The sequence below is a fragment of the Cherax quadricarinatus genome, chromosome 50 (genome assembly GCF_038502225.1).
Source record: "Cherax quadricarinatus isolate ZL_2023a chromosome 50, ASM3850222v1, whole genome shotgun sequence".
NCBI lineage: Eukaryota > Metazoa > Arthropoda > Malacostraca > Decapoda > Parastacidae > Cherax > Cherax quadricarinatus.
The window spans coordinates 22843267-22866409 of NC_091341.1; the positions used below are offsets into that span (position 1 = coordinate 22843267).

Below are 23143 nucleotides of genomic sequence, written 5' to 3' on the forward strand. Positions count from 1 at the left end.
GCTAAGCATGTGTCCTGCAGTTTCACGGGAAAAACAAACAAAATATATTTTGATCTTTGGGTGATTAAGCAAGGTACCCCAGGCTTCCTATCTCAGCTTAACTCGTAGAATAACGGTTTTACTAGACTTCAAGACAGACTAGATTTGCATTCGGCTCTACCACCCTCCTCCTTTTTCTCCCGTGTTTCTACCCAAATTACTCTGTCTGCCATCTCCTTTTCTGTTTCCTCTCCCCTATCATTCTGTGGAGCGAGTATAGTGGGGGAGTGTGAATTAGAGTAAAGTGTAGTTGTAGAGGAGTGGGTGTAGTTGTAGTTGTAGAGAAGGTAATGTAGAACTGTGTGTGTGTGTGGGGATGGGGGGGAAAGATGATGGTAGAATGAATGTTTGAACGTGTTAGAGGAATATAGATGTGATGAAAAAGTTTGTATATACAGCAATAAATCCTCACTTTAACCCTTTGACTGTCGCGGCCGTATATATACGTTTGCGAGGTACCGTGTTTGACGTATATATACTCATAAATTCTAGCGGCTTCAAATCAGGCAGGAGAAAGCTGGTAGGCCCACATGTGAGAGAATGGGTCTGTGTGGTCAGTGTGCACCACATAAAAAAAATCCTGGAGCACGCAGTGCATAATGAGAAAAAAAAAACTCCGACCGTTTTTTTTAATTAAAATGCCGACTTTGTGGTCTATTTTCGTATAGTATTTGTGGTTGTATTCTCGTTTTCTTGGTCTCATTTGATAGAATGGAAACTATATTATAGAAATGGAGGTGATTTTGATTAATTTTACTATAAAAAGAACCTGGAAATGGAGCACAAAGTAGAGGAAATGTTTGATTTTTGCCGATGTTCAAAAGTGAACAAATGATGTCATTGTCCAATAAATGTCCAAATAGCCATTCTAATACGCAGTCATGAATGGGTTGATGTAATTTTTACAATTATTACAGTATTGCAGTAGTCTGCATAACAGTAAATCTTCTATTTTTTGTTTGAATAAAATTTCAAAATAAAAAGCAAGAGTAATATCACAGGGACCTGGAGACATGACTGATGAACAAAGAAAATGTTATTTTAGAGCCAGGAATGTCTGCATTGTTCATTCTGGACCTTATTTTGAAATTGTCATATTTTTTAATTTTCGTGAAATTGGCCAAATTGCAAATTTCTGACCATGTTATTGGGTAGTTGAAATCGGTAAATGGGCAGTTTCTTGTACTCAATCGATAGAAAAAATAGAGTTCTGAAGAAATAGTTATGAGTTTGGTTGACTGGAATAAAGGAATTAGCCGAAAATAGGGCTCAAAGTGGGCGAAATTGCCGATTTTTAAATATCGCCGAAGTCGCTAACTTCGCGAGAGTGTAATTCCGTCAGTTTTCCATCAAATTTCGTTTTTTTGGTGTCTTTACAATCGGGAAAAGATTCTCCTATCATTTCATAAGAAAAAATAATTTTTTTTTTTTTCGAATATTTTGCGACACCAGAAGCAACTTCAGGATTTGGCCCTTCGACAGTCAAAGGGTTAATAGATCTCGATTTAACAGAAAAAATCTGACCAGCCAAGTCCTTGTGTTCAGAATTGTCTATTTAATTTTTATGATTTGCTAAATAGATTGATTTCAGAAACAACAGAGAAAGTACATTATTCCCAGACTTGCCTGTATTGTTATAATCCTGGGAAAACTATTTCATTATTTGGGTAGACACTTGGCATTACTGGACACCCTCTCCCCTTCTATTAATCCATTAAATTGAGGTTTCACTGTATAGCATAGGGGTGAGTGTGATGCTGGAGTAGGTTTGGAGGAATGTTATTAAGGGGGGGGGGGGGACTTTCAAAATATAACCCCAAAACTGCAATAATATATAAGAAATTAAAGAAAAAGTTATTGCTGTGGGTAAATAATCAAACTTCCAAGGAATGTGCATCTTAATTTGAAATAATAATATTAAATGCATTAGAGATAGCATTCAGAATGCACTTATTAAAAACTAAGCTTAAGAAAATGTGCCCTAGCAAAAAACATTCTAGGGCATTAATCTAAATGTATAAAATTCAGCACATTTTGTGACCTTATAAAAATGTGTATTGAGCTATTCTATTTATTTTGTAAAGAATTTTTGTGTACTTTTGATGATTTGTCCCTCCAGTAAAAGGACACCTCATTTTTTATGTGGTCACTACAAAGCTTTGTTTTTAGATTATACATTACATAGGTTATGCAAGTTTCAAGACAGTGAGAATCAAGTCTCAAGCTATTACCGAGAATCCATTACCTTACAAGAGTATTAAGTACAGTATAGTTTTATTCCTGGTGTCCAAAATGCTGTGCATACTATGAGATTTTTATAAAATTTTAACTACATTAAAAATGGAAATATAGTATTACAGTATTATTGCATTACTAAATCATTATATGGTCTCAAATTAATCTTAATATTTATAATACTGCTTTTGATTTTTTTAATCAAGATAAAGATGTTGCATGTTTTAAATTCTTTCTCTACGTAATACTATGAATACATTCTTCCAGATTTTTAAGGAAAAAGATAAATGTGAGGTTCTCATTTTGTTTGCACTGGTGCAACAATGAATGGACAAACCTTTATAGGAATATTTCACAAATTTCTTGAAACCGGATGATGTTTAATAGTCCTGGCTGTAAACTACTGTAGAAGTTTCTCGAGATGTGACGATAAAAATTAGTTAGAGCTCTTAATTTTGGCACTATTATAAGGGGAACCTTTACCAGCCTTAATACGCTTACTCCTTAAGGCCAGGGAATATGTAACAAGGTCTTGGTTTCAAAGATCACCAGAAATTTTTTGATTGTACCTAGTACTGTACATAGTAAAAATTTTCAGCCTGCTGACCAATCTGTTTGTGCGTATTGTGATGAATGCTGGTACACTGTAACCTGTATGACTTGCAACCCACTGCCTGTTACCTTTGCAGTTCCTGCACAGTATACAAGTTTTACTTATGCCAGATGAGATGCTCAGTCTGTTATAGTTTCAGCCGTGGTTGGCTGGCATTTTCTATTTTCTTTTTTGGGAAGGAGAATGTGATTAGCAGAGTAAACAATCTAATAATCTCACACAATGAAGCCCCCTTTTTCAGACTACTTTTCAATGCTGTCCCAGCAACTCCAGAACTGCTGGCAACAGCACTGGGGGAAGGGGAGCAGGATGGTGTCAGTAAATGGTGATCATAGTTCATCTCTGGCCATGGTCAAAAACTGAAACTTGTTAAAATATTGAAGTCAGAAAATTGGCTCTTGGAAAAAAAAAAAATGGACTGATTAACAAAATTAAGCATCTACTGGGGCCAGGGATATCAGGTAATGTTCCATCAAGGCAAGGTGACCCAAAGAAAATACATTTATCATCATTTGCTCCCCTTAACTGTTTTTCAGATGGGTCAAGACATAATGATCCAGTGATAACCCTCTAATATATAACATACCCACCCACCTAAGCACTGGCAATGTATTTTGCATCTCTAGATATTATGCCTGGCTAACTGATTTTCTTTAATCCCTTCATATTATAATTGTGGTATGCCTGTAGTACAGTAATGGATCCAATATGATATGCATAATATTTCTTTGCATTGATTTTAAACTTGCACCACCTGTGTATCATCACACTATATAGCTTCATTTAATTTCTTCATTACAATTGACATGCTCAATCCAATAATAATTGCTTAAATAACATACACCCCCCCCCCCACCAAACACTTTTATACCCTCATTCATTCCACGATATTCACTCTTTCTACATTTAGTTCACTACACCCACCCCTCCACAGAAATACCCCTAAGCAACACCAACCCCTCTACAGCACCAGTCCCTAACTTAGCCTTTATCGAAGTACACACACATCACAATGCAAATGAATCCTGAAACTATAACATCCCCATTTATCCTTCAAAGTGCAGACACTGTACTTCGTCCCTCTAGAACTTACTTAAATCTAGCTAACTGGGTTTCTCAAATCTCTGAGATATAACCTTACCCACATGCTAACAGTACATCACATTCTAAAATATAACTTGTCCCATTCATTCTGACCTAACATGCTTGCATACAGCTGCTGGAGGCTGAACTCGACCTCTCTTCACCTTCCTTTCAACCCTTCCTGTAATATTTTCTGTACATCCTTCCATTCATTTCAGATTTATACACCCTTTGTCAACCTTTGTTGCTCCATCTTTTTTAAATAGTTAATTAAACTATCTCAATAACTCCTCTTGCTCCCTAAATTAATTGTTCTATACCATCTTCAGTGAAGTAATTAGAAGACATTCTGTTTTTTTCACAACTTATTCTTTCCATAATATTTGCACCATATATTGGTCTACAACAGAGTATCTCCATAGCCTCCAGCCTCCTAGTTACAACACTCAGACTGTATTTCACACTCATTGGCAACACTATACTTTGATGCATTATCCTTTTTGTAGTCGCTGATAAGATTGTATTGTCGCAGAAACCTCAAACTCATTTATTTTCCCATGATTTATTTCCTATTTCATTGACCCAGCTGCCAGTATATACAATTCCAGATGACTAAATGTAGCACAGTACATTAATTTCCTTCACATTCCTTCCCTCCAATCTGATGTTGAATTTTTCATTACTTACATGACAGCTTATTCTAATCAACTTCCTTTTTTTCTGTGCTCACTTTCAACTTTCTCTTCTTACACACCCTCCCAAACACACATCATAAACTTGTTTTCATGGCATTCCCCTTTTTTTTCATGGCATGATTACATTACTAATTTAAAATTATGCTAGATATTCTACATCATTACTGCTCTGTAAAACATGTAAATACTAGGTTGAATCTTCATTGCTACAGAAATATAAGCCTGAAAGGATGTACAAGTATCTTGCGAGCTGTACATTTACAATTACTTGTGAAATAATTTATTACACTGATCCTTTAATAATAGAGAAAACATTGTGTAAGTTTGGAAATTAAATCTTCTTGCTTATACAGTATAGTTTAATACCATTTAAAAAATAAACCATTAAGATATACTGTATATACAGTGTACATACACTATACTGTATGTGTATTTCTGCGATTAGAGCCCAGGAGCCCATTTGGAATATGTTGTGCCTCATTCACACCACCACTTGTCTCTCTGGTTTGGCAGGGTGGATTGCACACCTTATGCTCAGTTTAGGGTCCCATTCACCTGTCTGGTATTAGTTGGTGGCCTTGCAAAGCCCCAGACTCTGTGGTCATTCATGCTAGTGTCAATAACTCTCCTCACTCTTTGCATTTGGTGGATTTTCTGCCAGTTCCTGATCTGGCTGATTTTTGGAGTTTTACCAGGTTTTGCCCTTCTATGATGCTGAGAATGATACCCATTAAGTTTGTGTGGTTTGTCAGGTGTGTAACTGAGCTGTTTTATGGAATACTGGTATATGTTCAGGCACACCAGGACATGTCCAGCTATCCCCAGGCCCATAACTCTAACTGCCTGCTGCTCACACTGGTAGCTTTACTGTTTATTTGGATAGCCCCTGTGGCTTAGCACTTCTTTTTGATTATAATAATAATAATACTGTTTATTTGGAGAGTGCATTGAACCCCCCTCTAGGAACATATAACTCGTAGAGGACAGATCTTCCCAAGGTGGTTTCTCTTGTCAAGTCTTCTTGACACTCTTGTGGATCACTGCTTACTCTCTCCTTTCAAGCTTCGTTGGCCTCTTCCTGTAATGCAAGGGGGGACTGAGCTGTGGCCATTCAGCACTTTCCTTTCAATGATGTCCTTTCTGTTTCTCCTATTCCTTCTGTGTGGATGGGGATGGGCTATTCCGGTAGTGTGTCCATACTATGGGCCTGCATCATGCCACTTGTCATGGGAGAGAAGGAAGGGATCATCACCAGTGCTATCTCGCTGCATATGTTATAGAATGCCTCTCACTGCCCAGGCACAAATAGATATTTTACTGTGAGGTCTTATCCTAACAAACATTTGCAGTTACCTCACCTACATGGCCAGGCAAGGCAACACTTTCCTCTTCTTCAGGCTGATCTCTAGGACTCATCACTGTTAGATCAATCAAATGTCTGGGAGTCCTCTGACTGTGATTGTGCTTTGGACTTGCTTGTTTGATTCTTGTACTGGTGTTTGATGTGTATGCAATGGTTATGGTTGGTCTGGTCAGTTAGGACAACCCTTGACTTTTCATTTGTCAGTGCAGGCTTTGCTCAGCTTCATATTCAGAGATACTCTTCCATTCATGGAGCCAGAACATTGGTCAGCAGTCCAGTTAACTGCTCTTCACTATGCCTTTTACACTTCAAGAACTGGAGGCAATGCTCTCAGCTTGCCGATCATCAGCAGCTGGACCTGACGACATTCATATTCGTATGTTACAACATTTACATCGGTCAGCCCTTGTAGTCCTCTTACACCTCTTCAATCTTATTTGGGCACAAGGAGTTCTTCCCCAGCTGTGGAAATCTGCCATTGTTCTCCCTTTCCGCAAACCGGGTACTACAGGACATGATGCCTCCCACTATCGCCCCATCGCTCTTACTAGTGCAGTTTGCAAAGTGATGGAACGCCTCATAAATCGACGTTTAATGTGGTATTTAGAGACTCGCAAGTCTCTCCGCTAGTCAATATGGCTTTCGTAAGGGCCGTTCTACCATAGACCCCTTACTACGCTTGGATACGTATGTTCGTAATGCCTTTGCGAATAATCACTCAGTTATTGCCATATTTTTTGACCTTGAGAAGGCATATGACACAACTTGGAGGTATAATATTTTGGCCCAGGCCCATTCCTTAGGCCTCCGAGGCAATCTACCATCCTTCCTTAAGAACTTTTTAACTGACAGACATTTCCGTGTTCGAGTCAATAATGTTCTTTCCCCGGACTTTGTCCAAGCTGAAGGTGTCCCTCAGGGATGTGTTCTAAGCACAACACTTTTTCTCCTTGCTATAAATGATTTGGCCTCTGTTCTTCCACCCAATATTTGGTCATCACTCTATGTTGATGACTTCGCTATTGCTTGTGCAGGCGCTGACTGTCACCTTATTGCAGTTTCTCTCTAGCATGCGGTCGACCGTGTTTCCACTTGGGCCACCACGCATGGGTTTAAATTTTCAAGTACCAAAACTCACCAAATTACTTTCACTAGACGCTCTGTTATCTCCGATCATCCTTTGTATCTCTATGGCTCCCGTATCCCCGAACGTGATAGTCAGGTTTCTAGGCCTTCTCTTTGACCATCGGTTATCCTGGAAACCTCACATTACCTCTCTGAAGGCAACTTGTCACAGCCGGCTAAACCTTCTTAAAACCCTTGCTCATCTTTCCTGGGGAGCTGATCGTCGAACTCTGCTTCGCCTACATTCAGCCCTCGTTTTATCGAAACTCGATTATGGTGACCAGATTTATTCCGCGGCCTCTCCTGCTACTCTCTCTAGCCTTAACTCTATCCATCACCAAGGCTTACGTTTGTGCCTTGGTGCTTTTCGCTCTTCTCCTGTTGAGAGCCTCTATACAGAAGCAAATGTTCCATCCTTGTCTGATAGCCGTGATGCCCATTGCCTTCGCTACTATGTACGCTCTCACGATCTACACAATCCTTCCATTTATAGAATGGTCGCCGATATTAGTAGACATTCTTTATTCGTTCGCCGCCCCTGTTTGCTCCGTCCCTTTTCTCTTCGTCTACATTCACTCTTGTCTTCCCTTCAGTTACCACCTTTATATGTTCATGTAGCATCTCACTTTTCCCTACCCCCCTGGGAAGTTCCAGCTGTTCGGGTCTGTTCTTTCTCACTCCCTTGCTCGAAAGCTCAACTGCCTACGGTGGCTTCCCGCTCTCTTTTTCTTGATCACTTCCACTCCCATTCTCATGCCACCGCTGTGTACACAGATGGCTCTAAGTCTTCAGACGGCATCGGATTCGCAGCAGTGTTTCCGGACAGCGTCGTGCGGGGGCATTTACTATCTTCAGCTAGCATTTTTACTGCTGAACTGTATGCCATTCTTGCAGCACTTATTCGTATCGCATCTATGCCTGTGTCATCATTTGTAGTAGTCTCAGACTCCCTTAGTGCTCTACAGGCTATACGAAAATTTGATACATCTCATCCCCTAGTTCTCCGTATCCAACTTTGGCTATGCCGTATCTCTACCAAACATAAAGATATTGTTTTTTGTTGGGTCCCTGGTCATGTCGACGTACAGGGCAATGAACAGGCAGACACTGCTGCGCGGTCAGCAGTGCATGACCTACCAATTTCCTATAGAAGTGTTCCATTTCTGGACTATTTTGCTGCAATAGCTACCCACCTTCGCACCTGTTGGCAACAACGTTGGTCAACTCTGCTCGGTAACAAACTTCATTCTATTAAACCGAGCATAGGTTACTGGCCGTCTTCTTGTCATCAGTGCCGAGGTTGGGAGACCACTCTCTCCCGCCTTCGCATTGGCCACACTCGTCTTACTCATGGGTATCTCATGGAGAGGCACCCTGTTCCTCTCTGTGAGCAGTGTCAAGTTCCAGTATCGATTAGCCACATTCTGTTAGACTGCCCTCTCTATCAACGAGCACGCAGAATTTACCTCCAACGTCGTCTTCGTTCTACTACTCTCTCTTTACCTTCCCTTCTTGCTGATGGACCCTCCTTTAATCCTGACTCTCTCATTGACTTCTTGACAACGACTGATTTACTCCACAAACTCTGATGATACTTTTCGCACTCCCCTCAGCCCTTTCTAGTTCAGTCTCTTGCTGCCTTTTACCCTTTCACCATCCACTACCCCGCTGTTATCCGTAACCTATTACTCATCCATCTCCCTTTTGCCACCTGATGCCCTCGCTTCCTTCCTGCCCTGCAGCGCTGTATAGCCCTTGTGGCTTAGCGCTTCTTTTTTATTATAATAATAATAATAATTCACTATGCTCTGCATGACCAGCCCCATGTGATTCCACTGCCATTCAGCAGCTACCTTCTTTGCTACTGGTGGTACAATTCCAGTTAATTACCCTGGGACAACCACAAAATACTAAATTTTGATTATGAAAAGCACATTTATGAATAAAAGCACTAGGGAGGTCCACAGTTTTTGTCACCTTCCTCCACCTGTTATGTTTCAAAGAACTGGAGTTTGGGGCCTTGAAGGACTCCCAGCTGCTGTCTGAGAGGTTAGCAATGTGAATATGGCATGACCATTGTTCCAGGTGAGCCCTTCCAGGGGTCCCTTGTGCAGAAATACATTTTTCCAATAAATAGATTATATGTGTGTATATATAATTATATATATATATAATTATATATATATATATATATATATATATATATATATATATATATATATATATATATATATATATATATATATATATATATATATAAAATATATTTATACATACATATAAATATTTGTATCATAATTTATTATGTACATGGTGTATATGCAGTTTTTCAAGGATCAGCATACTAATTAAGTCACTTTTCAAAGGACAGTTTGGGAAGACATGAGAGAACATTCAACTCTTGTACTTACTATGTGATCCAAATACACAAGGTTTGGTTTAATCTGGAGTCTTGTAAAAAAAACTCCAGAAGGAAGCTGGGGGTCTGCATCTAGTGAGTTAGTTATGCTATGGTATATTATCATCTTCATATCAGTTTTTAATTTGGCTGTATTAGATTTCTATAATGTATAAAATGTTATAGTTATCTTGGTAAGTCTGGACATTTGAACATATCTTTACTTTTTACTGGAACTTTATACAACTTTTGACTCCTCATTACTATTCAAACTGATTTCTCAAGTTTTCTTTGTCTTTAAAGAGGCAGAGCACAAGAGACAGAGTACACTAAGAATTTTGATGTGTTTATCATCAGGACAAAGTCACCTGAGCATTCATTCACACCCAGACAAGTATCTATATTTAAGATAATATCTAGTACCTCATTTCCAGTTATTCTCATGCAGTCAAGCAATGAGGCATTCATTAATCTTTACCCTTCAGCATTGCTTGCCAAGGATTAAGGGACTTCATGTTCCATTCTATTTGAATATATGTATAATGTAAGTAAGTTAAAAGTTAAATACTATACATGTTATATATTAATTTTTTAACAGAAGTGATTCATTATATTGTATATAGTATTTATATGTTAGTTCCTTAAAGTTATGATGACTTGCAACTATACTTCATAAATCATGCAGTAATGAAAAGTTTTCAATTTATTTCCACTTAAGAAATACACTCTCCTCCAAATGTAAAAACAAACAAACAAACAAACAAAATTAAAATACTGATACTTTTAAGATCATGAAATAGCAAGTTCATACTCACTCAGTATTTACACAGGTTACATTTGTGGCCACTCATTATGGGATGAAGTCTTTCTTACTAATATATTAGTCCTACATATGAATAGTTTAGGAAATTAATGTATATATATTTCAACTCTCTTACAGTACTTAACACAACCATTTCCTGCTTAGAGTAATGCAAAGGAGGAAACACATTCACAGCCACTCATTCACAATTCCTTCACTTAAAATTCATTGACTTGCAATTCATTATGTATATAAAAATAGTATGGTAATTGTAAGGTAAAGAGAGAGAAATATAATTATATGAAACCTTTGTGTACCAGACCAAACAAACTGTGATGAATGATGAGTATGTGGGCCAGCAGGCTGCCAATGATAACAGCCTGGTTGACCTGGCAAGCACCAGAGAAGCCTGATCCCCAGGCTGGGCTGTGGTAGAAGGAAAAGACTGTAAAGCAGTCAAAGGCATATCATAGGTGTACAGTGATTTGCCTATACAGTGGGCTTTATGAAGTAACAAATGGAAAATCTGGTAATGGGATGGACAGCTTCTAAAGCACTCATTATAGCTACCAATCATAGCCTCTGCTACCAGCAAAGATGTCTACACACAGAAATGCTACTAACATAACTCAGGCAGTGTAGGAATACACCATATATACGAACTGTGACAAAATCTACATAAGTGAAACATCCAGAGACCTCCACAAGCACATCTTGGAACACCAGTACACCATCAGAACAATCTTAAAGCTTGTGTAATACACTATAATTCTCTTTAACTGCTTGAAAACTTGATTAGTGTTCTACTAATTACCAAGGAGGAAGACATTCAACTTAGAAAATGCCTTCAGATACACTCAACAGTGTGTCTAACAACTACAACCAGAACAATGGATTCTGCAGTTTAGTTGAACCTCTTGCCAGACAGTGCCTAGGGAATCAGTGTAACCTTACTTGCACCTTGCTTTTCTTCACTACTGTATAAGGTCTTCCTCCCTTACCAGGTGTATTTTGACCTGATAGCCACTTGATGATTACCGACTTTTTTTCTACTCCCAGAGCCCAGCTCTGAGCCAGGTTCCTCTGGTGCTTTATAACAATTCCCAGTCTGGTTCTCTGACATACAGTATATGTCAGGGGACTAGACTGTTTATAAAGGTTAAATGTGTTGGTATTTGAGATTTCTGAAAAGATGAAGAATAGTAAAGGTGTGACTAAATTTATAATTCAGCTTTTTTCTATATTTGATGCATTATACCTTTTGGAATTCTTATCCAAACAATACAGTTGCTTTCAAACATTGTATTGGGTTTAGAGCTTAGTTTGACTTCAGTATTATTATTATTATTAGTAGTATTAAACTATAGACTTTTGTAGAAAGAAAAATTTCTTAAAGAATTCCATATGCTAATGTAGACATCATACCAGCCAAGCAACTGTTACTTTCTGCAGTAAAATAAAAATATAAGGAAAGAATGAGGATTATCTTCACGAGTAAATAAAAAGGAAAAAGTACAAGAGAAGAAAAACAAAGAACAAATGTAAAACAAAAACTTGTCAGAAAAGTGTTAATACAATGTCAAAGTGAAGGAGAGAATATGGAACAGACACCTGAAGTATTAGAAATGAATTCGTGTAGCCAAAGAATCCTAAATTCATGGTAATGTTTCCATGGATGACAGTTTACATTGTTGTTAAACACACACACACACACACACACACACACACTGCATAAATTATAGTAGCTAGAATATGGTGTGAATGACAAGTACATAAGGGAAAAAAAAAAAAGGACTTATGTATTACAACATTTCACCTATACCAGGCTTTATCAACTATATACTTGATAAAGTCTTTTGTAGGTTAAATGTCAATTAAAAAACAATCTCCTTTACCGTGTCTTTTTAATCATAAATTGCAGTTTTTGACGAGAAATCTCAGTTAGGGGAAAAGAAGTACCAGTAATTATAAGCAGTTAAATATATATATATATATATATATATTTTATTATTTTTTTTTTTCAACAAGTCGGCCGTCTCCCACCAAGGCAGGGTGACCCAAAAAGAAAGAAAATCCCCAAAAAGAAAATAATTTCATCATTCAACACTTTCACCTCACTCACACAATCACTGTTTTTGCAGAGGTGCCCAGAATACAACAGTTTAGAAGTATATATGTATAAAAAATACACAATATATGTGTATCCCTCCAAACTGCCAATATCCCAAACCCCTCCTTTAGAGCGCAGGCACTGTACTTCCCATTTCCAGGACTCAAGTCTGGTTATATAAAATAACTGGTTTCCCTGAATTCCTTCACTAAATATTACCCTGCTCACACTCCAACAGCTTGTCAGGTCCCAAATACCATTTGTCTCCATTCACTCCTATCTAACATGCTCACGCATGCTTGCTGGAAGTCCAAACCCCTCGCCCACAACACCTCCTTTACTCACTCCCTCCAACCTTTTCAAGGATGACCCCTACCCCGCCTTCCTTTCCCTACAGATTTATACACTCTCCAAGTCATTCTACTTTGATTCATTCTCTAAATGACCAAACCACCTCAACAACCCCTCTTCAGCCCTCTAATACTTTTATTAACTCCACACCTCCTCCTAATTTCCACACTCTGAATTCTCTGCATAATATTTACACCACACATTGCCCTTAGACAGGACATCTCCACTGCCTCCAGCTGCCTCCTTGCTGCAGCATTTGCAACCCAAGCTTCACTCCCATATAAAAGTGTTGGTACCACTGTACTTTCGTATAGTCCCTTCTTTGTCTCCATAAATAACGTTTTTTTGTATCCACAGGTACCTCAATGCACCACTCGCCTTTTTTTCCTTCATCAATTCTATGGTTAACCTCATCCTTCATAAACCCATCCACTGACAAGTCAACTCCCAAATATCTGAAAACATTTAATTCTTCCATACTCCCTCTCTCCAATGTGATATCCAATTTTTCTTTATCTAAATTGTTTGATACCCTCATCACCTTACTCTTATCTATGTTCACTTTCAACTTTCTACTTTTACAAACCCTCCCAAAATTGTCCACTAACCTTTGTAACTTTTCCTTAAAATCTCCCATAAGCACAGTATCATCAGCAAATAGTAACTGTCAACTCCTGTTTTGTATTTGATTCCCCATAATTTAATCCCACCCCTCTCTCCAACACCCTAGCATTTACTTCTCCTACAACCCCATCTGTAAATATATTAAACAACCATGGTGACATTATACATCCCTGTCTAAGACCTACTTTTTCTGGGAAGTGATATCCATCTCTCCTACACACCGTAATCTGAGCCTCGCTATCCTCATAAAAAAACTTTACAGCATTTAGTAACTTACCACGTATTCCATACATTTGCAACATCTGCCACATTGCTCCCCTATCCACTCTATCATGTGCCTTTTTTAAATCCATAAATGCTATGAAAACTTTCCTTCCTTTATCTAAATACTGTTCACATACATGCTTCAATGTAAATACTTGATCTACACATCCCCTACCCACTTTCAAATTTATTTTATTTAAATGTTAAAATCATAGTTATTTTTCATATTTATTTTTGAATTTCTTGCACCTTCACATATTCCACAACAAAAAATCATGCATGTATTGTGCCTAGCTTACATTAAAAAATGGAAGAGAGTGTATAAATCAATGCATAATAGGTTATAATGGAAGTCCCATATTCCCAAATTTCAACAGGGAACAGCTCTACCCACATAAAGCAAATGAAGTAAAGGATTTACTTTTATGGTGCTTTGGGAATGGCAAAGTAAGTTTCAGGATGGCCAAGCTAAATGAACAGCCAAACTTCTAAGCACCAGGATACTAGAACAATACACACAGCAATGTTATTTCTTGTGTTCATTTGCATATCATCTTTGTAAGAGATTTACATAGCCATGTAGACATTTTTATACTATATAAAAAGGCATGGGAAAAATCACCAACTTTATTCATCATACCATATTTTATATACAAACACTGAATCCTCAGGTATAAGGATATTTAATTTGGATGCAGCTGTACATTCACCTGTATATAATATGAACTATTATCCTTGTTGAACAGCCGCCTTTGAATTACTTGCAGAAATCTAGATTCAGAACTCTAAAGAAGTGTTTATTCTTGCACTGAAAACTTTGATGCTAGTTTTCATACTAGTCTTTTCTTATTATTAACACATCTTTAGGATTGTATTTGCTAGCAACCAGTTGTAATGTGGACAACATTTAGCCACTCTCCCCTGTCCCTCCATAGAAGGGGTAATCAGCAGAGAATGGCATGCCAAAAAGTGCTCTGGGAGCCACTAGTGCCACACCACAACACTGTCAGGAATACTACTTGCTTTGTTGTCATACATCACCAGCTGGTATTAACAATGGAGACTGTACTTAATTTCTATTGTACAGTTCAATAAAATGCTACATCCTACAGCGTATAAAAAATGGCATCAAAAAAGAACTAAGAAATGTGAATGAATATGAACAAACTAAGTACAGTACAATTAAATAATTTTGAAAATCTACATTAAATATTTCAATACATTTTTTCCAAATAATCAACAAGACAGTACATATCATGATTTGATTTGAATTTAACAAATTTCAGTTGACTTTTATTTGAAAACAGATTTTCATCATTCAGTAAATTGTTGCTTGCAACAAACTATAATTAAGAGATCCAAATCTCCCTTATAAAAAATAAAAGTGCATGAAAAGCACTAGAAACCTCAAAGAATTCCTTACAGCTTCCAAAAAATGTGGAATTTTATTTAATACATAATTACACAAATAAATTAAATCATATATAATTAATCTTTAATTAATATTGTCATTATATTCTAGAATCCGTAGACCAAACTGGGCCCCAGTGATACAGCACATTCATTAACAAACTTCCATAACAACTCTCACATTATTGTCAGTAGATATAAACAGTAATAAGAAGATGAAAGAGGCAGCCTAACTGGCTTCCCTGTTATATGGCACAAGTCAGTAATTTGATTAAAACATTTGCTGAACAAACCTTTTCATACAGAACAATTGTTCTATAATTTATGTGACATGAACTTGAGCTCACTTCCAACACTAAGGTTGAGAGTTGAGTATGACAAGATTATAAATATCTTATATTTGAAGTATCTATGTACTTCCCTTAAGTATAAAACTCAAAGAAATTTTTTTAAATTTTGAGTAAAACTTATTTATAGTACTGTATTAATTTGTTAATTTTTTACAGGTTCCTACCTCAGCCATATTTGTAACTCTCGAATTAAAAACAAATAGAATTTTCAAATACCATCTCAACAATTAACTTCTCTCCACACTATTCATTAAATCATTTATCAGACTAATAACTAGTGGAATCTTTTAAAGATAAGAAGAGAGATCAAGTATGGTAATCATGGTAATATCTGCACCAACCATGACACCTTTGTATTTGACTTTCTTTGCATCCCTTCCATCACCATTATGTGTAACTTAACCATGTCATCATTTCTTAACAAGGGTCTCGTCTTTAAAAACCATACATCAATATTATCAACTCTTCTGTCACCTTTCTAATAGTGTACTTATCTCCTCCACCATCTACAGTAACACCATTCCATTGTCAATTTCCTCCACCATAAATCTGCATGCATGACTCTGGCCACTCAACCTATGACGAAAAAGTACTTACACATTCTTGGTTTGTTCCTTCTGGTATGCAATTGGGGACTGAATAGCCTTGAGGAAGTCCTTTTGAGTTTGAAGAAGGTGTTTAATCTGTGACACCCACTGGTTTTTGTCATCTTCAGATGCTCCTTGGCATACAAAAGCCAGGTTGGGTTTCCTAGGATCAGCTGACTTCAACAGGAATGTGAAGGGGTCCCCATCCTCAACTTTCTCTTCTAAATTCATTTTGTTGACCTACAAATAAGAAAACTTTGTTTAAATGATAATCTAATACTGTACTGCAATGTTCTAGGAAAGGATGGAGGGAAGGGGGGGGGGGTAAAGGAGGTTTTGTGTGCAAGGAGCTTGGACATATAGTAGGCATGTGTGAGCATGTTAGATAGGAGTGGAGACAAATGGCTTTTGGGGCTTGACAAGCTGTTGGAGTGTGAGCATGATAATGTTTTTGTGAAGGGATTAAGGGAAACTGGTTAACCAGACATGAGTGTTGGAGGTGGGAAGTACAATGCCTGCATTCTAAAGAAGGGGTCTGGGATATTTGTTGTTTAGAGGAACATCTAAATTGTCATATCTGCATGCCTCTGGCAAGACAGTGATAGTGTCAATGATAATGAAAGTGTTTCTTTTTCAGGTAACCCTACCTCAGTGGGAGACGGCCAGCATGTTATGAAAAAAAAAAAAGTGTGTACAGTGTAGCAACTTACACAATAATACAGTATTGTACTAAAACAAAATATCTCTTAGTATTAACATCATTCTTTAAATATTTGACTTATTATCATATGCATGGAAAGTGCTAAATCAATAAGGGTCATACAGCTCTGATAAATACTTGACCAAATAAAGTTGAATAAGTGCCAATGTACTGAATTTCTATACACATTTAAAGCAGTCTTATATACACTTGTAGATATTCTGATGCTTATTATTATTATTATTATTATTATTATTATTCTTTCAACAAATCGGCCATATCCCACCGAAGCAGGGTGGCCCAAAAAGAAAAATGAAAGTTTCTCTTTTTAACTTTAATAATATATACAGGAGAAGAGGTTACTAGCCTCTTGCTCTCAGCATTTTAGTCGCCTCTTACAACATGCATGGCTTATGGAGGAAGAATTCTGTTCCACTTTCCCATGGAGATAGGAGAAAATAAACAAGAACAAGAACTAGTAAGTAAAATAGAAAACCCAGAGGGGTGTGTATATATATGCTTGTGAAGAAATTAAGACACATGTGCAACATCTGGGTATCTTTATTGTAGACATTTCGCCATCCAGTGGCTTTATCAATACAAAACGTCTACAATAAAGATACCCAGATGTTGCACATGTGTCTTAATTTCATCTTGTCGGTATTATATACCATTCTTGCACATATATGCTTGTACATGCATGTGTAGTGTTACCTAAGCATAAGTAGAAGTAGCATGACATACCTGAAACTTTGGATGTTTATGAGACAGAAAAAACACACCAGCAATCCTCGCATCATGTAAAACAATTACAGGCTTCCGTTTAACACTCGCTTGGCAGGACGGTAGTACCTCCCTGGGTGCTTGTTGTCTACGAACCTACCATGTACAATTCTTCTTTCTTCTTTCAACGTACCAGCTGTATCCCACTGAGGTGGGGTGGCCCAAAAGGAAAAACAAAAGTTTCTCCTTTTAAATTTAGTAATATATACAGGAGAAGTGGTTACTAGCCCCTTGCTCCCGGCATTTTAGTTGCCTCTTACAACACGCATGGCTTATGGAGGAAGAATTCTGTTCCACTTTCCCACGGAGATAGGAGGAAATAAACAAGGACAAGAACTAGTAAGTAAAATAGAAGATAACCCAGAGGAGTGTGTATATATATGCTTGTACATGCATGTGTAGTGTGACCTAAGCATAAGTAGAAGTAGCAAGACATATCTGAAACCTTGGATGTTTGAGACAGAAAAAACACACCACCAATCCTCGCATCATGTAAAACAATTACAGGCTTCCATTTAACACTCGCTTGGCAGGACGGTAGTACCTCCCTTGGTGGTTGTTGTCTACGAACCTACTATGTACAATTCTTCTTCTTCTTTCAACAAACCAGCCGTATCCCACCGAAGCAGGGTGGCCCAAAAAGAAAAACGAAAGTTTATCTTTTTAAATTTAGTAACTTATACAAGAGAAGGGGTTACTAGCCCCTTGCCCCCAGCATTTTAGTCGCCTCTTACAACACACATGGCTTACGGAGGAAGAATTCTGTTCCACTTCCCCATGGAAATAAGAGGAAATAAACAAGAACAAGAACTAGAAAGAAAAGAGGGGTGTGTGTATATATATGCTTGTACATGTATGTGTAGTGTGACCTAAGTGTAAGTAGAAGTAGCAAGATGTACCTGAAATCTTGCATGTTTATGAGAAAAAAGATACCAGCAATCCTACCATCATGGAAAACAATTACAGGCTTTCGTTTTACACTCACTTGGCAGGATGGTAGTACCTCCCTGGGTGGTTGCTGTCTACCAACCTACTACCTGTACTATGTACAATTATCATTACATAATTATTACATTCATGAAGAGTACTAAGCTCACAGGGGTCATACAGTGCCAGGGGAAATAAGAGGCAATTAGATTTGGTGCAAGGAAAGAGAAGGATCAAGAACCCTTTACTAGCATAAAAGCACTTCTCTTGAAGGGACATGCATCATCATGCTGGCCATGATGATGATAAAATCATAAATACTGTATAATAAATCTTCTTTCAACATACCAGCCATATCCCACTGAGGTGGGTTGGCCCAAAAGAAAAAACTAAAGTTTCTCCTTTTAAATTTAGTAATATATACAGGAGAAGGGGTTACTAGCCCCTTGCTCCCGGCATTTTAGTCGCCTCTTACGACACGCATGGTTTACAGAGGAAGAATTCTGTTCCACTTCCCCATGGAGATAAGAGGAAATAAACAAGAACAAGAACTAGAAAGAAAATAGAAGAAAACCCAGAGGAGTGAGTATATATATATATGCTTGTACACGTATGTGTAGTGTGACCTAAGTGTAAGTAGAAGTAGCAAGACGTACCTGTAATCTTGCATATTTATGAGACAGACAAAAGACACCAGCAATCCTAGCATCATGTAAAACAATTACAGGCTTTCGTTTTACTCGCTTGGCAGGACGGTAGTATCTCCCTGGGCGGCTGCTGTCTACCAACCTACTACCTACATGTATAATAAATATAATGGCAATAATTGTTGAGGCAGCAAACAGGGCCAGGGCCAAGCTCTTTATCCTAGGAGATTTTGCCAATTAAAAAATGTCTTGGAGAATAGGGACTCAGAGGAGCCCAGAGCAGCCAATTCTCATAAGAGACGTTGGTTTTTGGCTGAAAACCGGTGGCAGAGCAACATTGACACTAAACTGCAAATTTGACTACATGACAGTGTATTTTTACAGTCTGTTCAGTGGGTCCCAATCTTCTGTTTGCACTTCAAAAACTTATATGACCTTTATATACGTACTATTCCATGACTCGTGAAATCGTAATAACATGACTGCAAACAAATCACAGAATGGGTGAGGCTCAACCCCATGGCTGTGATGTCCTAAAACTCCCAGGCCAGTGTGTTAACCACTTGTGGCCCAGATCTACTAGCCAAATTTCACATACTTAATTTCTTTTTAGAGTTACAGGGTGTATTATCAAGGGAATGCTGCAATTTTCCAATGGTGTTAAGCCAAAGGTGGGTTATTTAGGGTCACAGTATGAGGGGGTTTACTGTATGTATATTTACCCAAGGTGGGCTTCATGGTTTATTAATTTCCCTCAAAGTGCCTCTAAAAAACAGTGTCAGTACTGACTATATTTCATTGAACTTTTATATATAAAATATAAGTTCTTGCTGTTTTCTGCTTTACTATTAGCTAAGCATTATTAAATGATAAAAAAATTATTATAACTAACCTGTAAATGACTCTTGTACGCATAAACTGGATTAGAAAATTGGTTCTTCTTCCGACCACTCTCGGAAAAGATTATGGATTGCTCAAACAAAAACACCATCAAATCCTTCCCTCTGAAATTGTGAGCAGACAGTCCTTCACAACACATCAATGGACCATACAGGAGTAGTTTGCCTTGAGCCATGATCTTGCCCTGAAGACAGAAAGTTACAAAAAATTATTGTAAATAAACAAATGCAATTAAAATTTCACTTTAAGTAATTTTTAAAGTTTACAGTAGTATTTTTAATCTCACAAGTATACTGTAACTCAGTCAGTTTCATAATTTTAAAATTTTTAACATTGTGACATATTAAATAAATGTGTGCTTTTTTATGAATGTTTAACTCCTATAGTCATATTACTTACATCAAATCCTTGTAACCGTCCAACATTCATCATGTCGTTAGCAGCTTTTGGGACAACAATCATGATGTTGAGTGCTCTCTTGATGCTTTCCGCTTCTTGTTGTAATCCAGCTCTTTCTGTGTGTTTGTGAATATCTCTCAAGAGCAGCTGGTATTTCATCAGTCTCTGCACTGGCTTGATTAGCAAATCTGGTAACTGAAGTTTGTGACCTAATTTTTGTCTCAGTTCCTGAAGAGGGATAAATATTATTTGGCTATGAGCTGATTAATAACTACACACACACACATGAATATGTATTTTTATAATGGAAATTATTTATAACTGTGGTCTATCTTTTATTTATAAAAATGATAACTGTTAAAATTGGTACCGTGAAGTATCTTCAATAAGCAAAACTAACAAAATAAACAACATAATTTGTATTCTGCAAATACAGTACATTGTAGTACTAATTAAATTATATTTTCTGTTGGAATGTTTCACTGGTATTTCAACAATGGGTTGGGTTATATAATATCGCATTCATGGAGAAGCCCAAAACTTGTAGGAGTCATACCAAATTTCACTGTTGTCAAAGTCATTATGAAGGCTTCCTCGGCAACTTCATGTTTTTTTTTTTGTATAGTCTTTGAAGAATAATCACCCTTTCTTAACCCCACTAACCCCTGCCTTTCACTCCCTCATCACCTTTGCACATTCCTCCTTGCTTACAGCCCTGCCTGCAGTGCTAGATGATCGTTTTGGGTTTAGAGCTTCAGTTGATTATATTTTTTATAAAGAATGATACAAAGCTGTAGCTAGTGTTTTGTCTGCCATGAGGATGAGAAACCATAAAGGTACCATGATCATGCTGTGGAGTACAGAACTTTAGACTTTTCTAAGATTAAATTTAATTAAAACTCTCTCCATTACCAAGGAGAGCATAATACTGTGCTTCCTACTACAAGGTGACAAGGACTGTATTAAAATCTCTATGCAGTAGGAGGCAAGTGATCCAAAGTACCCAACAAGACCAACTTTCCCTCTACATTCACGTGATCATTGTTTGAAATGCAGACATTACTCGGGAACCCCTTAAAAATATTATAGTTTAGCATACATTAACTGTAGTAAAAGTTAAAAGGAATCTTTGCTCACGAAGCCTGGTCTGAGAGTAAAACTCCTAGATGATGGCCTGGTCAGGGAGGCTGCTGGTATTCTCAAGAAGCTGTCTGATATAGCCACAGCCTGATAACAAAGATCAGGGAAAGGACCAAACTAGTCCAATATCTGAAGGGTACTCTGGAAATCTGAATGTATCACTGCAACAAGATTTACAATGGTTGCAATGTACTGAAGTGTGGCAAACATGTTGTGGTACTTGGCCATAACCACCAACACTTATAGCATAGTCATAAGCCCAACCCCAGCTGATAATACCGATGGCCAGGAGTTGGCCAAGATTCGACTGATGCTCAATAGTTCCTTATGCACATCTAGTACACACAGTTTGGTAAAGCGAGCCAAGAACCTACAGAAAGAGATCAGAGGTACTGTATGATCCATTGTCAAGGGATGTAAAAAATAAATAATTGGACAATAAAGAAAAGGAACATGAAAACACTGCACTGTACACAAGTCATATAGACCAGTTTCGTGAGATAAATCACTGCCCCTGTCAACCATAACAAAGTCAGATACTGACAAGATTGTGTCACATATCCTCTCAACTATAAACTGCTGCACTTTACCATAGTCCCAGTTGGGGTAGGAGATTGATAGTTACAGTACACAAATTCACGGGATGACTGAAAAGTGGTAATTTTTGCCATCATCAACTGGGTCCCATGTGAAGTTTACCAGTACTTCAAATGAACCATTTCATAAAGTGAGACCCATGGAAGTCCCATTTGGATCTGAAATTATTAAGATCAGAGGTGATCTAGTACAGTGTATTTGGTTACTACATTCTCCTAAAGGAGGTGACTGATACTTAGATTCCTCAGGAGAAAAGGCTGCAGAAACTTAGACCTGGGACAGGAAAGGTCCTCGCATGAAAATGGCTAGTGGGACACAACTTGGTCCAGGAAAGTCAAGTATAGATGCATTTGTTACCCACTGCATAAAGTTGTATACAGTATTAGTGCCATCAAATAATATAGAAATGTAGATAATTTTGGCAATGGAACTTGCCAGATCCTTAGAACACCAATTTTGGAAAATGTAATGAAACAAGTAATGAAATTTGAACATGTAGAAAGGATGGAATGAAATAGAATGACTTCAAGAGTATACAAATCTGTAGTGGAGGGAAGGCAGGGTAGCGGTTGGCCTAGGAAAAGTTGGAGGGAGGGGGTAAAGGAGGTTTTGTGTGTGAGGGACTTGGACTTCCAGCAAGAGTGCATGAGCATGTTAGACAGGAGCGAATGGAGACAAATGGTTTTTAGGACTTGGCATGCTGTTGGAGTATAAGGAAGGTAACATTTATGAAAGGATTCAGGGAAACTAGCAGGCCAGACTTGAGTCCTAGAGATGGGAAGTACAGTATCTGCACTCTGAAGCAGGGGTGTTAATGTTGCAGTTTTATAATTGTAGTATAGGCATGCCTCTGGCAAGACAGTGATGGAGTGAATGATGAAAGTTTTTCTTTTTCGAGCCACCCTGCCTTGGTGGGAAACGGCCGATGTGTTAATAAAAAAAAAATAGGTAATGAAATGACTCGCTTCACAACAGTTTGCTTTACATGCCTATATCTCGCA

At 37.7% G+C, this 23143-nt stretch overlaps 1 protein-coding gene and 1 long non-coding RNA gene across 15 annotated transcripts in view; one reads left to right on the plus strand and one right to left on the minus strand.

Annotated features, from left to right (window-relative positions):
• Positions 1-23143, plus strand: part of LOC138854147 (uncharacterized) — a 133122-nt gene that overhangs the window by 59709 nt on the left and 50270 nt on the right. The gene's annotated exons all lie outside the window — the stretch shown is intronic.
• The window catches only part of trio (trio Rho guanine nucleotide exchange factor), an 810995-nt gene that overhangs the window by 29373 nt on the left and 758479 nt on the right, over positions 1-23143 (minus strand). For all 14 annotated transcript variants that reach the window (XM_070095516.1, XM_070095520.1, XM_070095522.1 and 11 more), the window contains 3 exons: positions 20406-20633; positions 19999-20190; positions 16060-16289 (listed from right to left, as the gene is read on the minus strand). In XM_070095516.1, coding sequence (XP_069951617.1) covers positions 16060-16289; positions 19999-20190; positions 20406-20633 — 650 coding nt within the window. The remainder of the gene's footprint in view (positions 1-16059; positions 16290-19998; positions 20191-20405; positions 20634-23143) is intronic.